The 19,117-nt window shown below is 48.5% G+C and overlaps 1 protein-coding gene across 1 annotated transcript; it reads right to left on the reverse strand.

Annotated features, from left to right (window-relative positions):
* Positions 1 to 1,045: 1,045 nt before the first annotated feature.
* On the reverse strand, positions 1,046 to 9,079 carry LOC124653934 (ADP-ribosylation factor GTPase-activating protein AGD3-like). The gene is made up of 19 exons (XM_047192992.1): positions 8,959 to 9,079; positions 7,937 to 8,013; positions 7,681 to 7,781; positions 6,619 to 6,689; positions 6,466 to 6,528; positions 6,338 to 6,382; positions 5,963 to 6,028; positions 5,825 to 5,872; positions 5,622 to 5,717; positions 5,495 to 5,536; positions 4,834 to 5,049; positions 4,598 to 4,729; positions 4,265 to 4,486; positions 4,018 to 4,104; positions 3,602 to 3,943; positions 3,068 to 3,210; positions 2,892 to 2,988; positions 1,667 to 2,166; positions 1,046 to 1,569 (listed from the first exon to the last, which is right to left on the reverse strand). Exons 1-19 carry the CDS (start codon positions 9,001 to 9,003, stop codon positions 1,452 to 1,454), a joined length of 2,511 nt encoding a protein of 836 aa, XP_047048948.1. The 5' UTR covers positions 9,004 to 9,079; the 3' UTR covers positions 1,046 to 1,451.
* Positions 9,080 to 19,117: the final 10,038 nt, after the last annotated feature.

Here is a 19,117-nt window from a genome sequence, read left to right on the forward strand (position 1 = left end):
TTATTTGGTTCAGTGCTCTAGTTAAAGTGTCAAAACTACAACATGTCCTTCTAAACCTAGCACCACTCCATACTTGGCCCCTAAAATCTGAACATCCTGGGTTCAAATGGTGTTGTAGGAAATAAGATCATGATCTCATCCTCCATCTTCGTTTCCACCTTCCATGTCTATAATGATAACCTTGTCATTGGATCCATCCCGCCTCCAAACCTAGTCGTGATTGGGTTTGGAGGCGGGGTGGATCCAATGACAAGGTTATCATCAGAGACATGGAAGGTGGAGACGAAGACGGAGGATGAGGCAACCAAAAAGCTAGGGGTCACGGTGCAATGTTGTCGGAGGGCCATCAAGGAGCGACAACTACGGAATGAGACTTTGTAGGTGGGCGGGAAAATGTAATTTGAAAATCCAGTGGTCACACACCACGGCGTCATCTTCCATGTAGCCAATTAACCAAGCAGACGAGCAATTTCTTCGCCCCTTGAAAATGAATCCTAGCATTCATTGACATTGAGCGACTGTCTCCGCCTGTAGCTGATGGGCGACGTTTCCTGGACTGCCGGCCGTGAGAACGACGTTGGGTCTCTGGCCGATCGTCTCGGCCAAAGCGCCATTCTGAATCCTGTAGCCATGAACAGCAAGCTCAATGTTACGACATGTAGCTCGACAGCGCCCTCTCGTTCTGAACCCTGTCGATCGCGCTGCCGCAAGGGAAAGCACAGTGCAAACTCTGAAACCCTTCGTAGAAAGCATGATTGGATGTGTCAGCGGCTGAGAGCATGTGGTGTACGTGAGAGTGCCACTGCAGATATCCTCTTGCCCAGGAGCCATTGAGTCACACACACACACACACACGACACTGCTGGGCAACAGCAACATCAGTGCAAAAGGCCATGACTAGAAGCAGTGTTGTGAGCTCCATGCATTCAAGTTCTTGTAGAGTTTTTTTTGTCTTGGAAATAAGATCAAATCTTGCACCTGTTGTTAGCTTTGGGACAGAGTATGTGTGCAGAGTCAGCAACAGCAAGTCTTGTTTCTCATCTCACCCAAGGCCAAACTAAATGCCTGCATAAATCATGTTCATGGTGCATACATCGGTATCACTATATACACATCATTCTGTCATCGGAACCGGGCCGGGGACTCAGGGACAAACGCAATGTACAAACTTACAGTGTTATCTATCATCTCATCTGCAAACGAAACCCGACGAAAGCTTGCACACCGCAACCACAATACATACTGGGTATCTCACACTAAAAACGGGGTCAGAGCCAAGGAGGGCCATCCTGGCTCTGGCACACTAGCTATAAATACTGTTCTCATGACACAAGCTGGGATCATTGCTCAGCGAGGCAACCTTGGAGCTGTGCCCGTCGAACAACAGCAGGAGGTGCAATAGAGCGCAAGCTTACTGCTGAACCAGAGACCTGGCTAGGCTACCTACTGGACTATCTACCTGGGTCTTCTAACAAAACAAGAATCTCCTCATCATTGATAGTTCCACTGTCGATAGCATACTGTAATGCTGTTCTACCTTCGCCATCAGTGGCTTGAGAATCAGCACCCCTGCATGGAAAATCAAGCAAGCAAGTTAGAGGCCTCCACACATAAAAAACAGAGAAGTAAAGCATATAGCGAAATACAGATGTAAGCATTTGTATACCTGGAAAGGAGCAGCTTGGCAAACACGCGCCTTCCTTTCAAAATGCTGTGATGAAGCGGTGTTCGACCTCTAGAATCTGTAGAATTCACGCTGGCACCATACTGCAAGAGTAGTTCAACCATGCCTATATCCGCAACACGGCATGCTAGATGAAGCAGAGATAATCCCTCGACGCAGCCATCTAATTCGTCTACACGTGCACTAGTGCTCGCAGGAGAAAGAGAACCCCTGGGAGAAATCTTCTCAAGGGCGCCACGATCAAAACATCTTGAACTACCATTTGATGGAGAACCTGTTTGCTCTTGTAATAGCAGCGCTTTTCCAAGAGTCAAAGCCGAATTGAATGATGTCTGCCCGTAAGTTAAATTCACATCGGCGTTTGATCCCACTATCAGACTGTACACCCCCATCTTGTTGTTTGAACTTACATTGTCCCACATCTGCTGTGCTAGCTGAGTATCTTCCATGTTATGCTTCCGTACAAATTCTTTTTCAGCATACTGGAATGTTGAAGAAATAATCATCAGAAAATAAACACAACTTAGCATGTTGCAAATTAAATTATATCCGGTAAAAACTATCTATTCGAGCAACTACAATAAACTGGTCTAAAGTTATCTAATACTTCACATCAACAATGACTTGGCTACAGTCGCCCAAACAATTTTTATCTTGGCACAAATTGATACGACTCCGACCAAGTCCACCTGCCATGTTCTATACCTTCACACTCCCAAAACCCAATATCCCTTGGACCATGTGACGTAGAAATAACATCTTCTCGAATGGAATTTTCCATATATCTCATGTTCTTGTTTTGCATGTCAAGGTTGTATCTCATGCAAAATAATATTGTTTTCTCGCCTCTATTTCCCCTCTCTCCACCTCACAAAAATTTCAAATCACACCCTTTAGATACAGGTGAGGTGGTCCGTTATAGATGTAGACACAAGTGAGGTGGTCTCTATCTAAAAATTATAGAAATATTATGCAGTAGGTAAACCAATGTGTTCTTTTCAAAGGAACATAACTGGTTGAGGCAATAATAAATAACATTAGTGTCCAAAAAAGCATTAGTTTAATGGGCATTTCATTAGATCACTTCTATTCAAGAATGTTGCCCATACTCATATGTGATTCATGAAATTGCATTCTGCTGGTTATTTAGTGATGATTGGAAATTGTATGCTGACAAAATAGAATAGTAGGCGAACCTATCAAGTACCTTGGCATGAATAAATTTCTCCTTCACAGCAATAGGATCCGAGTGTTTAGGCTTGCTGACAATCAAGGTACTTGGTGTGTTCTCAATTTCATCGGTCCTGCAAAACAGTAAAAGTTGCAAGTTAGCAGAATGATAATACAACAAATTCTGTATAGTTCCAAACAGCACCAACTTACCTTGAAGTTTCACTATGATCAACACTGCTTGCGGAAGGTAATATTTCTTCCCAGATAGTATTGGCAAATGTGTTGCCTAAAGACTGGAAGAGATTGATTACAGATGGCTCCCACACCCTGACATCAAGTGTAAGAGACCTTACCTGCCAATACAAGGTAGGTACTGTTTAGGTAAAGTTCAGCATGCTAACCACACTTATGATGAATTCCTGTTATGAAACACCCTATGATTTGGTTATAAAAAAATAGGTGGGTGTAAGTTGTCCAAACGAACCAAACAAAATTTAAAAAAATTGTGCATGAAGTAGACATTAAGCCAGCAACGCATCCCGAAATCCCATGTTCCTATAAAAGATGCAGGTATTGCAACTAAAGTTTCTTGTTTGCATAACCACATGGGACATGCACATATACAGAAGTTTTTTTCCAGACTCAGCACCCTTACACAACTGAATAAAGAACAAACAACCTATATACACCTCATTTTTTATGGACTTTTGGCGGTGTAAACTGTCAAGAGTATTGCTTGTTTACCTTAGATATATGCACGCCAAGATTTCTATGTACACCAGAACATTCAATGCATAGAAGAACACCGATGTTTAGGGATGCCCAATCAGGCTCTGTAGCACCACAATCAGCACAAATATCATTGCCTGCCACCTTTCTAAGCAATTCAATTGGCTTATCAGGTCTCATGCTAGTTCGGTGATGTTGTGTGACTCTAGAAGAGTGCTCAAAATACCCACTTCCTGCGATTTTTTCCATCATACAATCTTCACTGATAGAATGTTCAAGTTCTGTTGAGCTGCTGAAAGAACTACTTTCACTGTTTGTTCGATGATGACCACTGCCCTTAGGGCTCAGCAGTAGACGCTGGAACAGAATGAGTGTTAATACAATCAAATCTGGATATGTACGCAATTACACATAAGTCATTAAACACTAACCCGCTCAGGGGATTGGGAGCTTAACAATGAAGCAATGACACCAGTGATCTTTTCAATCCAATCCATCTGATCCATTGCACTCTCTGCCTGCCCAAGGATAGTTATATGTCACTACTTACTAGACAGCAAGTGAGTTGGCTATTAAAAACTTGATATGCTGAAATTCATTTTTTTCCCGGGAGGCATTTGTATCATTCTATGCATATGTAAAAAATATAGACAGCAGGTTTCTGGTTAAGCTGCATACCTGCAATGTGTAGTTTTTTGTGGGTGAAATTATTCTGAAGCAGAACCTTAGATCTGATTGGTCTGCGTCAACTTTAATGGTTGATGTTAGCAGGTTTACTGTATGTCGTGCAACAGACTTCTCATCATGTACACCACCATGATAATGAGAAGAGAACCATCTGCTGAGCAACCCAGAACCATGCTCAGTGGGAGTGCTACTTCGCTGGTTAGAATAACCACTCTACAAAATCAAAAACAGGAAAAATTAACCGAATGACACAAAATGAACACCTAAGAATATCAATAATATCAAGCTAAATTGAATATATGATAGGTGTTATAAAGGACCTACGGATGGTCTACTATTCTGCTTGCGATAATAGTATAACATTCCTCGATTATCAAGGACAAAGAACCTCCTTTTCCAGTCACCTCTCAAATTTGAAGATCGCTTTGAGAGATAGCCTTGCCGAATGGTCTGAACCTGAAATATGTAGACATGTCTCAATATAACATGCATGTGCTAGTTGAATGTACAGCTACTTGAACGCATGAATGCAAACTTTCAAGTCCACAAGAATGTACCACCTTGCCCTTTGAAGCTGACTGCATGACCGCGTCAATCATCTTATGCGAACTTCTACCAATTGCTTGTATTCCATCACCATTAGGTGAATCAGTCATGCCATTTGGTGACCACCGACTTTCCCGATCAATTTGCCTTTTGAATTCTTGCATCCTCTCTACAAGAGCTGCTTGCTCATAGTTAGACCTTTCTCTTGATTGCTGTGCATAAGCAAGAACCTGCAAAAGGAGAATCCATAGTGTGTTAAACAAATATTTGTTATCTTGAAAACACAAGCAGGCACAGGCAGCTACATGAATAATTGGTGGATTCAGTAACCAAAATATTGCATTGTGCTTCATTGAATCATAAAAGCAACAAAAATATTCTGAGTAAAATTTGCATGATCAAACGATAAAAGAATTTAGCGATGAAACAACTGGAACAGGAGCATATACACCCTAACTTGAGAGGACAATGGTCTTTAGAGGTCATTTTCATGAAGGTGAATGTGCACATGACATCCAAAGGAAAATTAATGGCGCATCAGTGGCAGAAAATGTTGCATATTCATTAACCAGTACATATGTATTACTTCAACTAGTACATAAACTACTTGTATGAAACATTCAAATGCAGCACTGAACACAAAAATGAAAATAAAAGTCACGGTTAAAGAGTTACTTGATTGATATATGGTTCCATCTGATGGAGTAATTCATATCCCTGAAGACAAAGCAACCGATGAAGCTTGAATCACATTTGTGCATAATCAAGATATGTCAAAATGAAAATAATAACAAGGCAGTACTTGTTTGAAATAACGAAGATGTGCATCCATTGTCCCACTAACAGCCTCCAAAAACTCAAACCTTTTCTTTGCCTCAATATTTGAAAGTGTGGTGACCTGTAAATTAACATATTAACATAGTATATAAGACGAACAAAAGGCATGCCAAATATACAAATACAGAAAACAGAACAGTAAATAGTGCAGGCAAGCACTGCACCTACCAGGTTGAAACGAGCTTGCTCAAATGAAGATCTGGCGCTATGGAGCTCCTGGTAACGCCACAAGTAATTAGTACGATTCAGGAAGTGATCATATCTTCAACAGAAGTTTGATAAGGTGAAGTAAGGAAAAGAACTTACATCCTCAACAGAAGTTGCTATGTCTGCTCTTGTGCCTTTCTTCAAGGATAAATACCTCTCGCGAGCCTGGGAGAAGACAAATAGTCAATGAGAAGACCCTTTCCAAAAATATGCTCAACTTTTGTTGAAAATGCATCAACTGCTGAACTGCAAACGTTAGACATGCTCAAAAACAGTAGAAATAAAGCATAAGTAGCATACTGGTGCTACAGTACAGTAAGGTTATCCCCACGACAAATAGCAGAATCTGCTTAGCCTAGATTAGTTTACTAGCTAGAATGAATCACTTTGTCATCAAAATAGCGAACATACTATTTATGATTGAAAGTAAAAGTTGGCTGTCATAACAGAACAAGGTCAACAAACAAGTATTACCTGGTCATACAGAAGGCTAGCCTTGTCAAAACGCTTTCGGGCATCCTGAGGAAATTTTATCAAATTTAATGACAGGTACACACAAAAGTGGAACTAATATATTATATAGCAGAGAATTATGCCAGTACCTTCACATCATGCAAATCAATGTCCACAAACTGTAGCAGCTTGTCATTTAGCATATTCTCAACCTACCATAACAGTATACAAGAAGTCATCCACCTAATGTTGAAGTTACACGAAATGGCGTATGCGCGGTAAAAGTACATATGGATGACTACCTGGGAGCGCAAAACTTCCTTGTATGTTCCAATTTCTCTCAAGGCAATTGTAAATTTAGTCATAACAGGTCCTGGAAAATAGGTATGTGCCATAATTTAGAATAGAGCAGACATTTGGAATTAAAAAAGAGAAGCACAACATTGCTGACGAAAACTAATGAATGTTGTGATGTCCAGTAATTTTTGTTGACACAAGCAAATTACTCAATTTGATTCTCATATATCGCCGCGGGGTTTTACACAAGTTGTTATTTGGGGATTTCAGGCGTCACGTGGCAGGTTTTACTCATACAATCCTTTTGCATTGAACACTTCACTGTGCTCAAGTCGGCTCTTGGGAAGCCATACAGATGCCTTCTTGACCATTGGCATACTATTATTAGTGTTTCACTACAGACAGTAGTTCCAATGGTACTAATAGTCCTACAACTCTGGTGCTGTGTACGCATACAGCAATTAGAAAACAACCAAATATGACGCCACCTAGCAGGAAATGTGACAAATAACAGAAAAAATATTCTAAAAATTGGTACTATGTAACTAAAGTTGCAGCAATAGAAAAGCGAAAAATAATAGCTGAAAATCGAAGTGTAGTGCTCAAACCCTTCATCTCTTGATAGGTTTATACTATATAGAGTTGACTACCTACAAACCGGACTAGGGATCTTAACCTTATGGTGGTGTAAATACGTTTCAGTTCAAAGTATGGGTAAGATGATAAGAAGCAACAGTAATAAAATCATCCTGATCTATGTCTAGATACATCTATATTAGTGGCAACTAATATGGATCAGACTGCTTTTTTGGATGATTTGCTTGTAATTATCCTTTATATAAAGGGTTAATTGGTTTTATGCCACTCCCAATTCCACCAGTTGCACATATACCATTACAAAAACCGGACTTGAGGATATGAATCAGAAATCCTATCTAAAACAACAGCTAAATGATAACTAAAGGAAGTACCCAGTTAGAACAATAAGATTGCTAAGATCAGTAAAGAGAAGTGAATGTAACTAAAACAGAATTAAATACATGTACTTGAATGAGAACTTTGCTAACCTCCGAAGGCAACACTGATCGGATCATTGTGACCACCTCCAAATGCTTCCAATGAACTTGCGAACGCAATATCTCCATCATATGCTTCCCCTAGCCCCTCACTGAGATAAAAGGGAAAATGTAAATGTTTTCAACTACAGATGGCAGCATGCAAGCATAAACTTGGAGGACAAACGGCCTTAGAAAACACAGTCTGAATAGAATTGGCTTGATAAATAGAAAATGACACTTAAATGGGATAACAATGGTCACTTACGTGTATTTGCGGCAACCTTTGTGAAACTTTAAGCATCTCTCTCGCAGCAACTCAGCTCCTTCTTCAATTGATTGCATCTATTTGTTGAAAGAACAAAGATTTAGAACAGAGTTCATAAACCCCCCAAAAAAATATTAACTTTGTTAGGTTGAACTGCAAGAACAACCATTAAAAAGGCTAACTGCATGGAAAATGTGCACTGCCAAGCACGCAAAATGGAAAATTTGCAACATAAGCACATGGATCATGTCAAATGCACCTCCATTTACTGAAGTGTGTATATTTTCTTAATTTCTTCTTGATGCCATTGCTTAAAACTATCTAGTAGAGTACTTAACGAATAGTGACTACTCCAAACCAACCAATCAACTGACAAGAATCAAATAGTTCTAGAATGTACGTCCGAGTTGGGAAGGCATGGATTGACAACCTCCTGCCAAAACCCTGCATTGCAAACAGGGCCTACACCAGTAACACAAACCAAATGTATGAACAAAAAAGTAAGCATTGATACTATATCTCATTGCATGAGAACAAACACTGGCCTACCAAGCACACGCATGACAACTGAAAAAAAAAATAGCATCTAAAAAACGCAGAATACATGATTGTCCTCAGGAGCCGAAGCAGAACATTTACTGGCATGGCATGTCCATATGAGAACAGGGTAATGGCAATATATTCAGCAGCTAGACCAACAGAAGAACCAGATACAGGTAAGAAACCTGCAGGGAGCCAGGGAAGAAGGTGCCCAATTTCAAATCTCGATTTCAAATGATCCGAGACGGAACTACAGTTAGGGGGGCACAGACTGCATCCGTCTATCCCCGCCGGTGCAGCGCAGAAGCGAGGACGGATCCATCGGGAGCCCAATCCGGAAGCCACCGGCGCCAAGCATTACACCCAAAACTGCAATTTTTTTCTCGCTCCCCAGTCACCACCAGTCACCCCCTTCCTAAGGACTAAGCGGGACTTCCCCAATCGCCATGAATCGAGATCCGAGGAGTCGGTACTTGGCTCACCTGCTTCCGGAACATGGGCGAGTCATCGAGCCTGGCGAAATGCATGTCTGCCTACGCCGCCGCCTCCGCCGCCACTTCAGCACCGCAACCGCGCCAGCTCCAACCTCCTCTCCAGTGGCTGGTCCACAGCCTACTCCTCCGCCTCCGCCAAACCTCACTCGACGGGGACCCACTCGGCGGCCGGCGCGACCACCACCACCACCACCTCTGAACCTCGTCCCCGCAGGCCACCCGCAACTCCTCCTCCTTCTCCGGACGCCGCGTGCCGGCCGGTGGGAGCGGGAAGCAGTATGAAAAACCGCGGTGGAGAAACCCTAGGCGGCGGCCGGAATCGGCGAAATGGCGGTGGGGGCAGAGGAATCGAATGGGTCGGCGAGACGGGGAGGGAGATGAGAGGGGTGTAAAGAGGAAAAAAAGGAAAGGGAGACGGAAAAATAACGGTGCGCTTTTTTAGTTTAAGTTTGATGGTTAATTAAGGGGGAGTGGGGGATTAAGCGCTAATCGTGTATGGCTGGCGGTTTTGGGTTGGGAGGAGGCGGGTCACCTCACCTGCCGGTGAGTGTAATGATGGGGTGATCACCCCATGTCTTTGACCAAAATGTCACTGGTTCGATAATCGTGTCTCACTAGTACTATCAAATGAAAATGGTGTCCTACCAATGTATTGACATACTACTTAGCTAGATAGGGTTCAGAATTTTGGCTCTAAGTCGAGCTCTCTCGATTTCTCTCGTTTCAAAGTGGACTGGTCGCATCTAATTCGCAGCCAAATAACTCTGTGAACTGTCTTTCTCTCGACTACACCTCGAAAAATTTCAATTAGAAAATTTTGAACTGCAACTCGCATCGAACGAATCACGATGCAAATGCAAAGAAGTGACTTTCTTCTTAGATCAAAGGGGAGTACCCCCGATTTCATTTGTATCACTGGCATTTTGCTTCACATTTAGCATGAACTAAATAAAAGTTTTGACTCTTAGTGGAATTTATTTTTCCACATGAATTTGAAATGAACAGCCACGTTGCATTGCATAGCTAAAAAGAAAGACTTAACTAAAAAAAATCAGAGCTAGTTAGTCTCTAAACTAATCTATCATGTTCTTTAGATATGTGCATATTTTCCGGTTCAATTACAGGCACTGTATTCTCACAGCTATGTTGTCTTCCATTATAAAAAGAAAGAGAAAGAAAACCTCTAGCTAGAACAATCTATTGTGATATTTAGATACTGTAACCCTAGGACATGTATAAAACTCGCGTGAAGGTTTGCCGATTGTCAATGAGATACCACCATTAGGAGTTATGCCTAAAATTAGTGTAAGTATGATTGCGAGGTAAAAACTATGTCATATAATGGATATTAAGTAATTAAAAGAGAAACATGAAGCTGCTAAAAAATTGAGAAATTTGGAAGAAAACATTAACTCAATTAAATGAAAATAATATTAGCACATGTGTTTTATTTGCTCTCACCTCACCATGGGAACGGGTCAAATAAAAAGGTTTATATCAAAAAAACGTAATTGAGAAATGACCATGCACATCTTCATCGACAATAGCGTACACCAATTTTGACATTTGATGAACACTTTAATAGGTGTATAGAGTGAAATAACACAATAACTGGATTCTTCAATTTTAAAGGAACTAGTTGTTTTGGATGAAATCATTCAAAGGTTGAGGACCAAAATAATGAAACCAAGAAAAAAATGTATATGATGGTTTGAAAGAGTTAGTTTGAACCAATTATACCACTACAATAGATATATTATATTGGATTAGATTCTAAAAATCTTGTTTATGATCACATAAATGAAAATGGTGTCATACCAATTTATTGACATGCTTATCTAGATAGGTTTCAGAATTTTGGTTGTAAGTCGAGCTCTCTCGATTTCTCTCGTTTCAAAGTGGACTGGCCGCATCTAAGTCACAGCCAAATGACTATGTGAACTATATTTCCCTCGATTACACATGGGAAATTTTTTATTAGAAAATTTCCATTTGCAACTCACATCTAACGATTCACGATGCAAATGCAAAGAAGTGACTTTCTTCTTAGATCAAAGGGGAGTAACCCCAATTTTATTCTTATCTCTAACATTTTGCTTCACATTTACCCCCATCCCCATGCAGCAAAACATACGAAGTTAAAATGCAGTTCTTTAGCATGAACTAAATAAAAAAAATTGACTCTTAGTGGAATTTAATTTTCCGCATGAGCTAAAAGGAAAGACTTAACTAAAAAATCAGAGTTAGTTAGTCTCTAAGCTAATCTATCATGTTCTTTAGCTATGTGCATATTTTCTGTTGCAATTACAGACACCGTATTCTTTTTTTTTTTTGAATCTCAGCAGGAGAGCTGCTGGTTTCATATATAGATGGAGAAATAAACTGTACAGAAAGACAGGGCGGTGGTGATCCACCGCGAGGCGAGGGTCTACTCTCCCCTTACAAGGTGCCTAGCACCCGCCGACACCCAACTAGAAGCTTCGTCCGTAATAAGTCGGACTAGGCTAGACACACTCAGTTCTTTATTACGGAAAACGCGTCTATTCCTTTCCCGCCATATCTCCCAAGCCACCGGAATGGTCAACGAGGCAGCACGACGGTCGGTACCCGCCAGCTCGGAGACCGCCCGAGATAGGGCTCGATCATCGCCATCGGGTTGCCGAATGGCTGGGCAGGCGAACAAACCCGCAAGTGCGATCCCATACTTCCCTAGTCCAAGGGCATTCTCGCGAAGAGATGCGCCGGGGTCTCGAGGTTTCTTCGGCAAAGAGGACGAAGTATTGGTTCGGCATCCCAAAACGAAGCAGCCTATCCGCCGTGAAGACCCGGCGCCGCAACAACAACCGAGAAGAAGAACTTGCACTTTGGGGGCGCCTGTGCCGGCCAAATATGACGTAGTGGGGACTGTTGGGTCTCTTCGAACTGTAGCGCATATGCGGAGGAGGCGGAGTAACTCCCGGACGTGGACTTCCAGCGAAAGATGTCTTCAATATCAGGGTCGAGGGTACAGCCTCGCACTATATGCCGAAGTGAGACGAAGTCGATCAAAAGGTCGATGGAGATCCTCCCGCGAAGGTCCATGAGCCAGTGGTCATTCTCGAGAGCATCGGCCACCGTCCTGTTCTTGCGCCGAGAAACCTCGAAAAGTAAGGGCCACTGTTTCTTGAGAGGTTCCCCGGCCCAACTGTCAGCCCAGAAGCTAGTTCTCATGCCGTTTCCGATGGTGACCTCAGTCATCGAGGCGAACAAGGCCTGGTCAGTATGGGATGGCTGCTCCAACAGCCCCGACCAAGGTTTGGTCGCCCCGGTCTTCGCTTGCCAAATCCAGCGTAGGCGCAAGGCGTTGTTAAAACGCTTCAAATCCAGGACCCCGAGGCCGCCCAGCTCTCTAGGGCGGCAGACCAGCTTCCAGGCCACCCTACACTGGCCCGGGGTACAGGCGTCCTTCGCGGCCCAGAGCCATGCACGTCGAAGCTTATCGATCTGCTCGATCGCCCAAGAGGATAGAGGGTGCGCTGTCATAAGGAACACCGGCAGAGCAGATAGGACGGCCTTGAGCAGGGTCAGCCGACCTGCTCTGGACATCAGCCGACCCTTCCAGTGGCCGAGCCGTGCCGCAATCTTGTCGATGAGGGGTTGGATGTCGATCTTCCTTAGGCGACGGAGGGATAGGGGCATGCCCAAGTAAGTGCACGGCAGGGTGGATACCCGCAGCCCAACCGGCTGCAGAAGGTTGGCGATGTTGATGTCGTCGCAGCGTACCGGGATGGCTTGGCTCTTGGAAAGGTTGACCACCAATCCAGAGACCTCGCCAAACGCCTGCAGAATGGCCTTCGTCATGGAGATCTCGGTGACCGCCGGCTTGATGAAAAGGGCCACATCATCAGCGTAGAGGGAACAGCGGATAGATCCCGCCAAGGGTGAGAGGAGGCCATCCTCAGTAGCCATGGCGAACAGGCGGGGCAGGGGCTCCATAGCGAGGATGAACAGGAGCGGGGATAGGGGGTCCCCCTGCCGAAGACCTCTCCGATGGGCGATGCTGGCGCCCTCCTCACCGTTGAACAGCACCCGAGAAGAGGCGGTAGACAGGAAAGCCGCGATCCAGTTCCGCCAGCGCGGCCCAAAGCCGCGCATCCGCAGCATGTCCAAAAGGTACGTCCAGGAGACAAAGTCGAAGGCCTTGGAGATGTCGAGCTTCAGCAAAAGCGAGGGGGTCTTTGAGCGGTACAGTCTGCGTAGAAGGGCCCGGACATAGATGAAATTGTCCTGAATACAGCGACCCTTAATGAAGGCGCTCTGCTCAATGCCCACGAGGTCGTCGATCCTAGCGGCCAGCCTCGAAGCCAGGACCTTCATGAACAGCTTGGCAAAACTGTGCATGAGGCTGATGGGGCGGAAATTCTTCATGGAGGAGGCGTCGGCCGCACTTAGGTAGGAGCACCATGTGAGAGACGTTGAGGTGGTGCAACCCTGTGAAGTTACCATCCGCAATTTGCTGGAAAGCCAAGAGGATGTCGGGGCCAACCAGCTCCCATGACGACTTGAAGAAGTTGGAGATGAAGCCGTCAGGCCCGGGCGCCTTATCCGCCGGCATCGCCTTAACGGCGTCGTGGATCTCCTCAAGCGTGAAGTCAGCGTCCAGAGCAGACAGATCGTGACTAGGCAGCCCCGCGCTGCCCGGCCGAAGGTGGCGGAGGCAGCCGAGTCCGTGCCAAGGATAGCGTGAAAGTGCGTATCGACCACCTGTCGCTTCTCCTCCTGGGAGACGGCATCCGGGCCATCATCCCGCCGCAAAGAGTGGATGAAGTTCTTGCGGCGCCTACCATTCGCTTTGACGTGGAAGAAGCGGGTGTTAGCGTCGCCGGCGCGAAGCCAACAAACCCTGGAGCGCTGGCGGATCCGGATGCGCTCGATCACCGAGAGGCCCAGGATGCGGGACTTAAGCTGGTGCCTGAGAGACGCCTCCTCGGCCGTGAGAGCCCACACATCCTGCGCCGCATCCAAGAGGCGAACCGTTTCCTCCGCCCGAAGCAACTGAAGCTTAGTGTCCCCAATGTGCTTCTTATGCCAAGACCGAAGCGCAGAGGCAGTCCGATATAGCTTACGGTGAAGGAGAACGAGGGCGTTGAAGTGGTTGCAGGGCTGAACCCGAGCCTCCTCAACCGTCCGGGCATACCCCTCGATGTGAGGCCGAACGCCTCAAAGCGGAAACCGTTGTAGCGTTTGATCTTGCTCGCGCAGGACAGCAACAAGGGGCAGTGATCCGAGATCGAGGAGGAGATGGCCGTGAGCTGGGCCTCAGGGAACGAGGTGTCCCAGTCCACATTGCAGACGGCACGGTCTAGCCGGACTAGGGTGGGCGGGTCCTGTTCGTTGCTCCAAGTGAAACGGCGTCCCAAGAGCTTGATGTCCTTCATCTCCGTGAAGTTTAGCATGGCTCTAAATCTCGACATAAGTCGACGGTTCAGGCGCTGGTTATTCTTGTCGGCGGCTGTGAGGATAATGTTGAAATCTCCCACGATGAGCCATGGGCCAACCACCGTGTGTCGCAAGCACTCGAAGGTCGTGAAGGAAGGCCTCTTTGGCCACATCCGTGTCGGAGGGCCCATACACATTTGTGAGGGTCCAAGCCGTTCCCCCCGCCCGACTGGCGAAGGTGGCGGTGATGGAGTGACGATCCACGCCGATGAGATGCGCGTCGTATTTGTCGGGGTCCCAAGCGATCATGAGCCGCCCCCTCGTGCCGTCAGCAAGAGAGTCGAAAGCCGACCGGCAGCGATTGCCAACTGCTTCCACTCGCACAACATCCGACACCTCAGCGAGCTTGGTCTCCTGCAGGCAGATGATGTCGCAAGCCGACCGCTCAACGACACCCCGGATCGCCGCTCTTCTCGCAGGGTTGTTAAGCCCGCGCGGATTCCGACCAAGGAGCTTCGGGCCTACATCCATTGGGAACAAAGGGAACAACGGGCAGGGAACCAAGTTGGCGGTGAACTGTTACTTGATTCACGTAGACGAGACTGGTTACAACAGCAAAGACGGGCACAGTCATCCGGAGCTACTCTCAACGGGAATTTGAAGTCACGACACAGGCGAGGGCCGTCAGGCTCGCAGCACAACAACACAAGACGGCGGCAGCAGGGTTCCGACACCGGGGAAGCCCTCTGCGACACACATCGATAAACTTCTAACATAAGGAAGGAGCTAACAACAGCGAGGATCGCACTGGACCTAAGCCTCCATGTCCAAGATGGACAGGAGCTCAGCGTCAGGCAGTGCAACGCGCGCGCCCTGGGTCACGCCCGTGTCGTGGCTGATGCGCGCGATCGCCTCGGCGTCGAGAGGCGGGAGGCATGCCGGCGCCGCGTCGCCCACGCCGAAGTCGCCGCCGTGCTCCAGCGGCACCACCTCCTCCGGGGCGCACGGCAGCGTGGCGCCCATCTTCTTGCCGCCGCTAATGCGCGTGGAGCGGCGCGAAGGCAGGAGCTCACCCTTCGGGCGCCTGCGACGTCCAGCCCTAGGCGGAGGCGCGGCGACCTGCGGGATGGCCCCCATGAGGGACGGTGGCAGCATGCTAAGGACCTTGGCGAGGAAGGTCGTGGCACCATCAACCTCCAAAGCGCCAAACTTGGCCGCAAGCTTGTCGAGGACGTCCCGGTCGGCACGAACATCGCGCGCCCCACGGCCGCCGCCGGCGCCGCCGGCGCGGGCACCGGGGAGCCGAAGAGCAGGTGCAGCCTGATCACCGTGGACGGGCGAGTGCTCGAGGCAGGCCGCACGCCCGGTCCGAAGAGGACGTCCTCCTCGAGCAGGCCCAAGGCGCCGGTGGGCAGCTCCAGCCCTCCCACGGCCTGCCGGGAGGGAGCTCCTCTCCCGTGGCCGGCCAGAACGCCGGCGACCAGCCCTGGGCCGCCTCAATCTCAATGGCCACCGGGTCAGCCCGCACCAGGTCCTGCCAAAAGAGAGCGGGATCAAAGCGGCAAGGCAGCAGGTCTGGCTCCGCGGGTGCACCTCCATCGACCATTGGCGCCTGAGAGGGGGCGCCAGGGCCCACAGCAGGGCGTGCCGCCGCCAAAATGGCGCCGAGAGCAGGGTCGGCCACCGAGAGCACAGCCGGCGCGCCCTTCCCGGTGACATCCTCCTGGGCAGCGGCCACTTGGTCCCTGCGACGGCCACCGCCGCCACCGCCCTGGCGCTGCTGCTGACGACGGTTGTTGTTGGCGTTGGCGTTGCCGCCGCCATTGTACTGCCCGCCACGACCGGGGCGGCCAAGCAGCGCATCGCGCCAGGGGCGACGAGGGCGGCAGCCACCGCGGCCAGGCAAGTCGTCTTCCTCATCGTCTCGGTCCTCGCGGCGCCGGGGGCCAAGGCGAGCTTGCATGTCCGGAGCGTCGCGACGCGCCCGAGGGTTGGCGTCCTCGACCTCCAGCTTCCAGTCGAAGCGCTCCGTGGGGACGTGCGCGTCGAGCAGCGCCACCTCCGGCGAGGGGATGCCGGATGCACGGCTGCTGGGGGTGCGCCGCTCCGACGGCGCGAAGTCTTTGGTCATGTCGAGGTGGATGAGCAGCGGCTCCCTCGTGTCTTCGAAGCCGCCTTCCCGGGGCGTGCCATCAGGGAGCGAGCAGCGCATCGGCGGTGCAGCGCCCATCCTCGAGAGGAAGGAGGCGTCGCAGGCGCGCGGGATGTCGTCGGGGTTGCAGGCCCAGCACCAAACGTAGCAGACCCGCGCGTCGTCCGAGCCGCCTCCGAGCGGTACTCGAGGACGTCCACCTTGACGGCGGAGCCGAGCACATTCTGCATGGCCTCCTTGTTCCAGAAGTTGAGCGCCACCCCTTCAACCGCGACACGGCAGTAGTAGCGCCAGACGCGGTGCTCCGCGCGGATGGAGGCCTGCTGCCAAGGGGCCATGGTGAGGGCGACGCCCCGGCAGGAGACGACACCGGCGTCCATGGCCTGGTCCCTGTGCCAGGTCATGTCAAAACGGACGAGGAAGCACCCAGGCCTTAGCCTGGACACCTGGAAGCGCTCGGAGGGGATGCGCGCAATCCCGCGCGATAGCCCTGGCGACGAGGTCGGTGGAGAGGTCGTTGCGGCGGACCGAAGCGGTGAGGACGAGGGCCTTGGAGTGGAGGAGCTGCGCCGCGCTCTCCGTCTCCGGCGTGCAGACGATGACAGCCGACGACCTCGCCGGGCGCCGGTGCGCCTCACCAGGGCGGGCCGCCATCGGAGGAGGAGGCGGGCGCGAGGGGGGCGCGGGCGGAGGAGGGCGGTGCTGACGGTCGTCGGCGGTGCGACGCGGGCCAGGACCCGCGCGGCACTCCTTGGCGATGTGGCCGCTACGGCGGCAAGAATGACACCTCACCGGATCTCGACACTCAGAGATGTGGTGGCCGGGGCTGAGACATTTGAAGCACTCTCCCCGCAGCCGCTTCTTATGGAGGGGGAAACGAGACGATCTCATAACTCCGGTGCCAGAGGGGGCGTTGGAGCGTGGCCGCCCGCCGGACGAAGATGGTACGGGCGGCGGACGCCTCCGTCGCTCGAACTCACCAGCTGCCACTCTTGGCAATCACCATCAAGGCGCTGAGCAGGGGCATCAAATGGCCTGGACGCGTGCGCAGTCGGCGAGGCCAGCAGAGGAGCGGCCCGTACGACCACGGAGGGCACGCAACTGGCCGCCATAAGTGCTGCCCTGGAAAGCCACCGACCCGCGCGGCGACGCAGGGCAGTAACTCTCCGGCAGGCTACCCCCGGGCGGCGGCGTAGGGGGATGGGGAAGCTCCAGGCCCGAGGACGCGGAGATCTGGATCGGGGCTGGATCTCCACGCAGCCCCGCGGATCCAAGGCCAGGCCAGCTGGAGGGGGAGCGGGCCGCAGCAGCACGAGCAGCCGCGGACGGTAGGGTGGTCGCCGCGGACCGAGCGGTCGACGGCGAGGGGCTGGTGGTAGGATAGGAGCACGCCGGAGGCAGGGAGCGCGAGCGCGGACGGGAGAGCTCCATAAAGATCTGGTGTTGTTTAAGAGTTAGACACCGTATTCTCACAACTCCAACCATAGCTCTCGTGAATCTAGGTGAATTCACTCCATTCTCAACCATGGATTTTGATTTTCCATATATTTGATTGTTAGAACAATTTCCATAGACCAATTTCATTAAACAGTTTTCATATCCACTTAGAAAATAGGAGATGCTTATCACCTCCATGTCTAAGATACCTAACCCACTCTAATCCTTGGGCAAACACAATGTTTGCCAGTTAAACTAGATGGTACCTATTCTTATGTGCTTCTTCATCCCATAAAAAGTTGTTTCTTATTTTATCCATATTTTCTCTAGGCCCATCAGGTATCCTATAGTAGGAGAGCATGTAAATGTAACACTAGATAAAGAGGAATTTATTAAGGATGCTATCCCACCCATTGCTAATATTTTCCTTTGCCAAGGGCAAAGTTTTGCTCCCATTTTCTCATTAGTCAGCCTCTAATCAGTTAGCTTGATTCTTTTCTTATCAATTGGGTCTCTTAGGTATTTCATTGGTAATTTCTTGTTTTGCAATTCAAAATTTCTTCAAGAACCATAGACCTATCGGATAGTTGCCCAACACAATAGATGTCACTCTTATGAAAATTAATATTCAAACCTGACATTTGCTCGAAAAGACAGAGTATGATTTTCAATTTTCTAGCATGTTCTGGATTATCTTCTAGCAGAAGTATGGTTCCATTCTTGCATATTGCAGTATGGCAACCTCTCCTTTGCTATATTAGCACATAAGCCAGAGACCGGTGCATGTTTTTGGGCTTTATCTACCAAAATTACCAGCACATCCATAGCAATGTGAAACAACAGTGCTGAAAGTGGACCACCATGCCTTAGCCCTTGGTATGTGGCAAAGTAAGATCTAATTACCCCATTATGGTGTATCCCAACCTTTCCACTATCACTGTTTTCATTACCATGTCAATCCACATTTGTGGGAACCCTTTCATTCCCATTGTATGAACCAAGGAAGGTCATTTGATTTTATCCAAAGCCTTTTCAAAGTCAATTTTAAATAAAACCTAGATTTCGTTTTCCTATGCTGAACATTCACACCCTCCATAATGTACTTTCCTCTAAGGAAAGGAGCATGATCACACCCATAAT

The sequence above is a fragment of the Lolium rigidum genome, chromosome 5 (assembly GCF_022539505.1).
Source record: "Lolium rigidum isolate FL_2022 chromosome 5, APGP_CSIRO_Lrig_0.1, whole genome shotgun sequence".
NCBI classification, from domain to species: Eukaryota; Viridiplantae; Streptophyta; class Magnoliopsida; order Poales; family Poaceae; genus Lolium; species Lolium rigidum.

Coding starts and splice junctions, on each gene's coding strand:
- LOC124653934 (XM_047192992.1), bottom strand. CDS start 9,003: ATGCATTTCGCCAGGCTCGATGACTCGCCCATGTTCCGGAAGCAG. Junction 6,690..7,680: donor GATCAGTGTTGCCTTCGGAG/GTTAGCAAAGTT, acceptor CCTATTTTCCAG/GACCTGTTATGACTAAATTT. Junction 3,211..3,601: donor TTGGCGTGCATATATCTAAG/GTAAACAAGCAA, acceptor TTGTATTGGCAG/GTAAGGTCTCTTACACTTGA.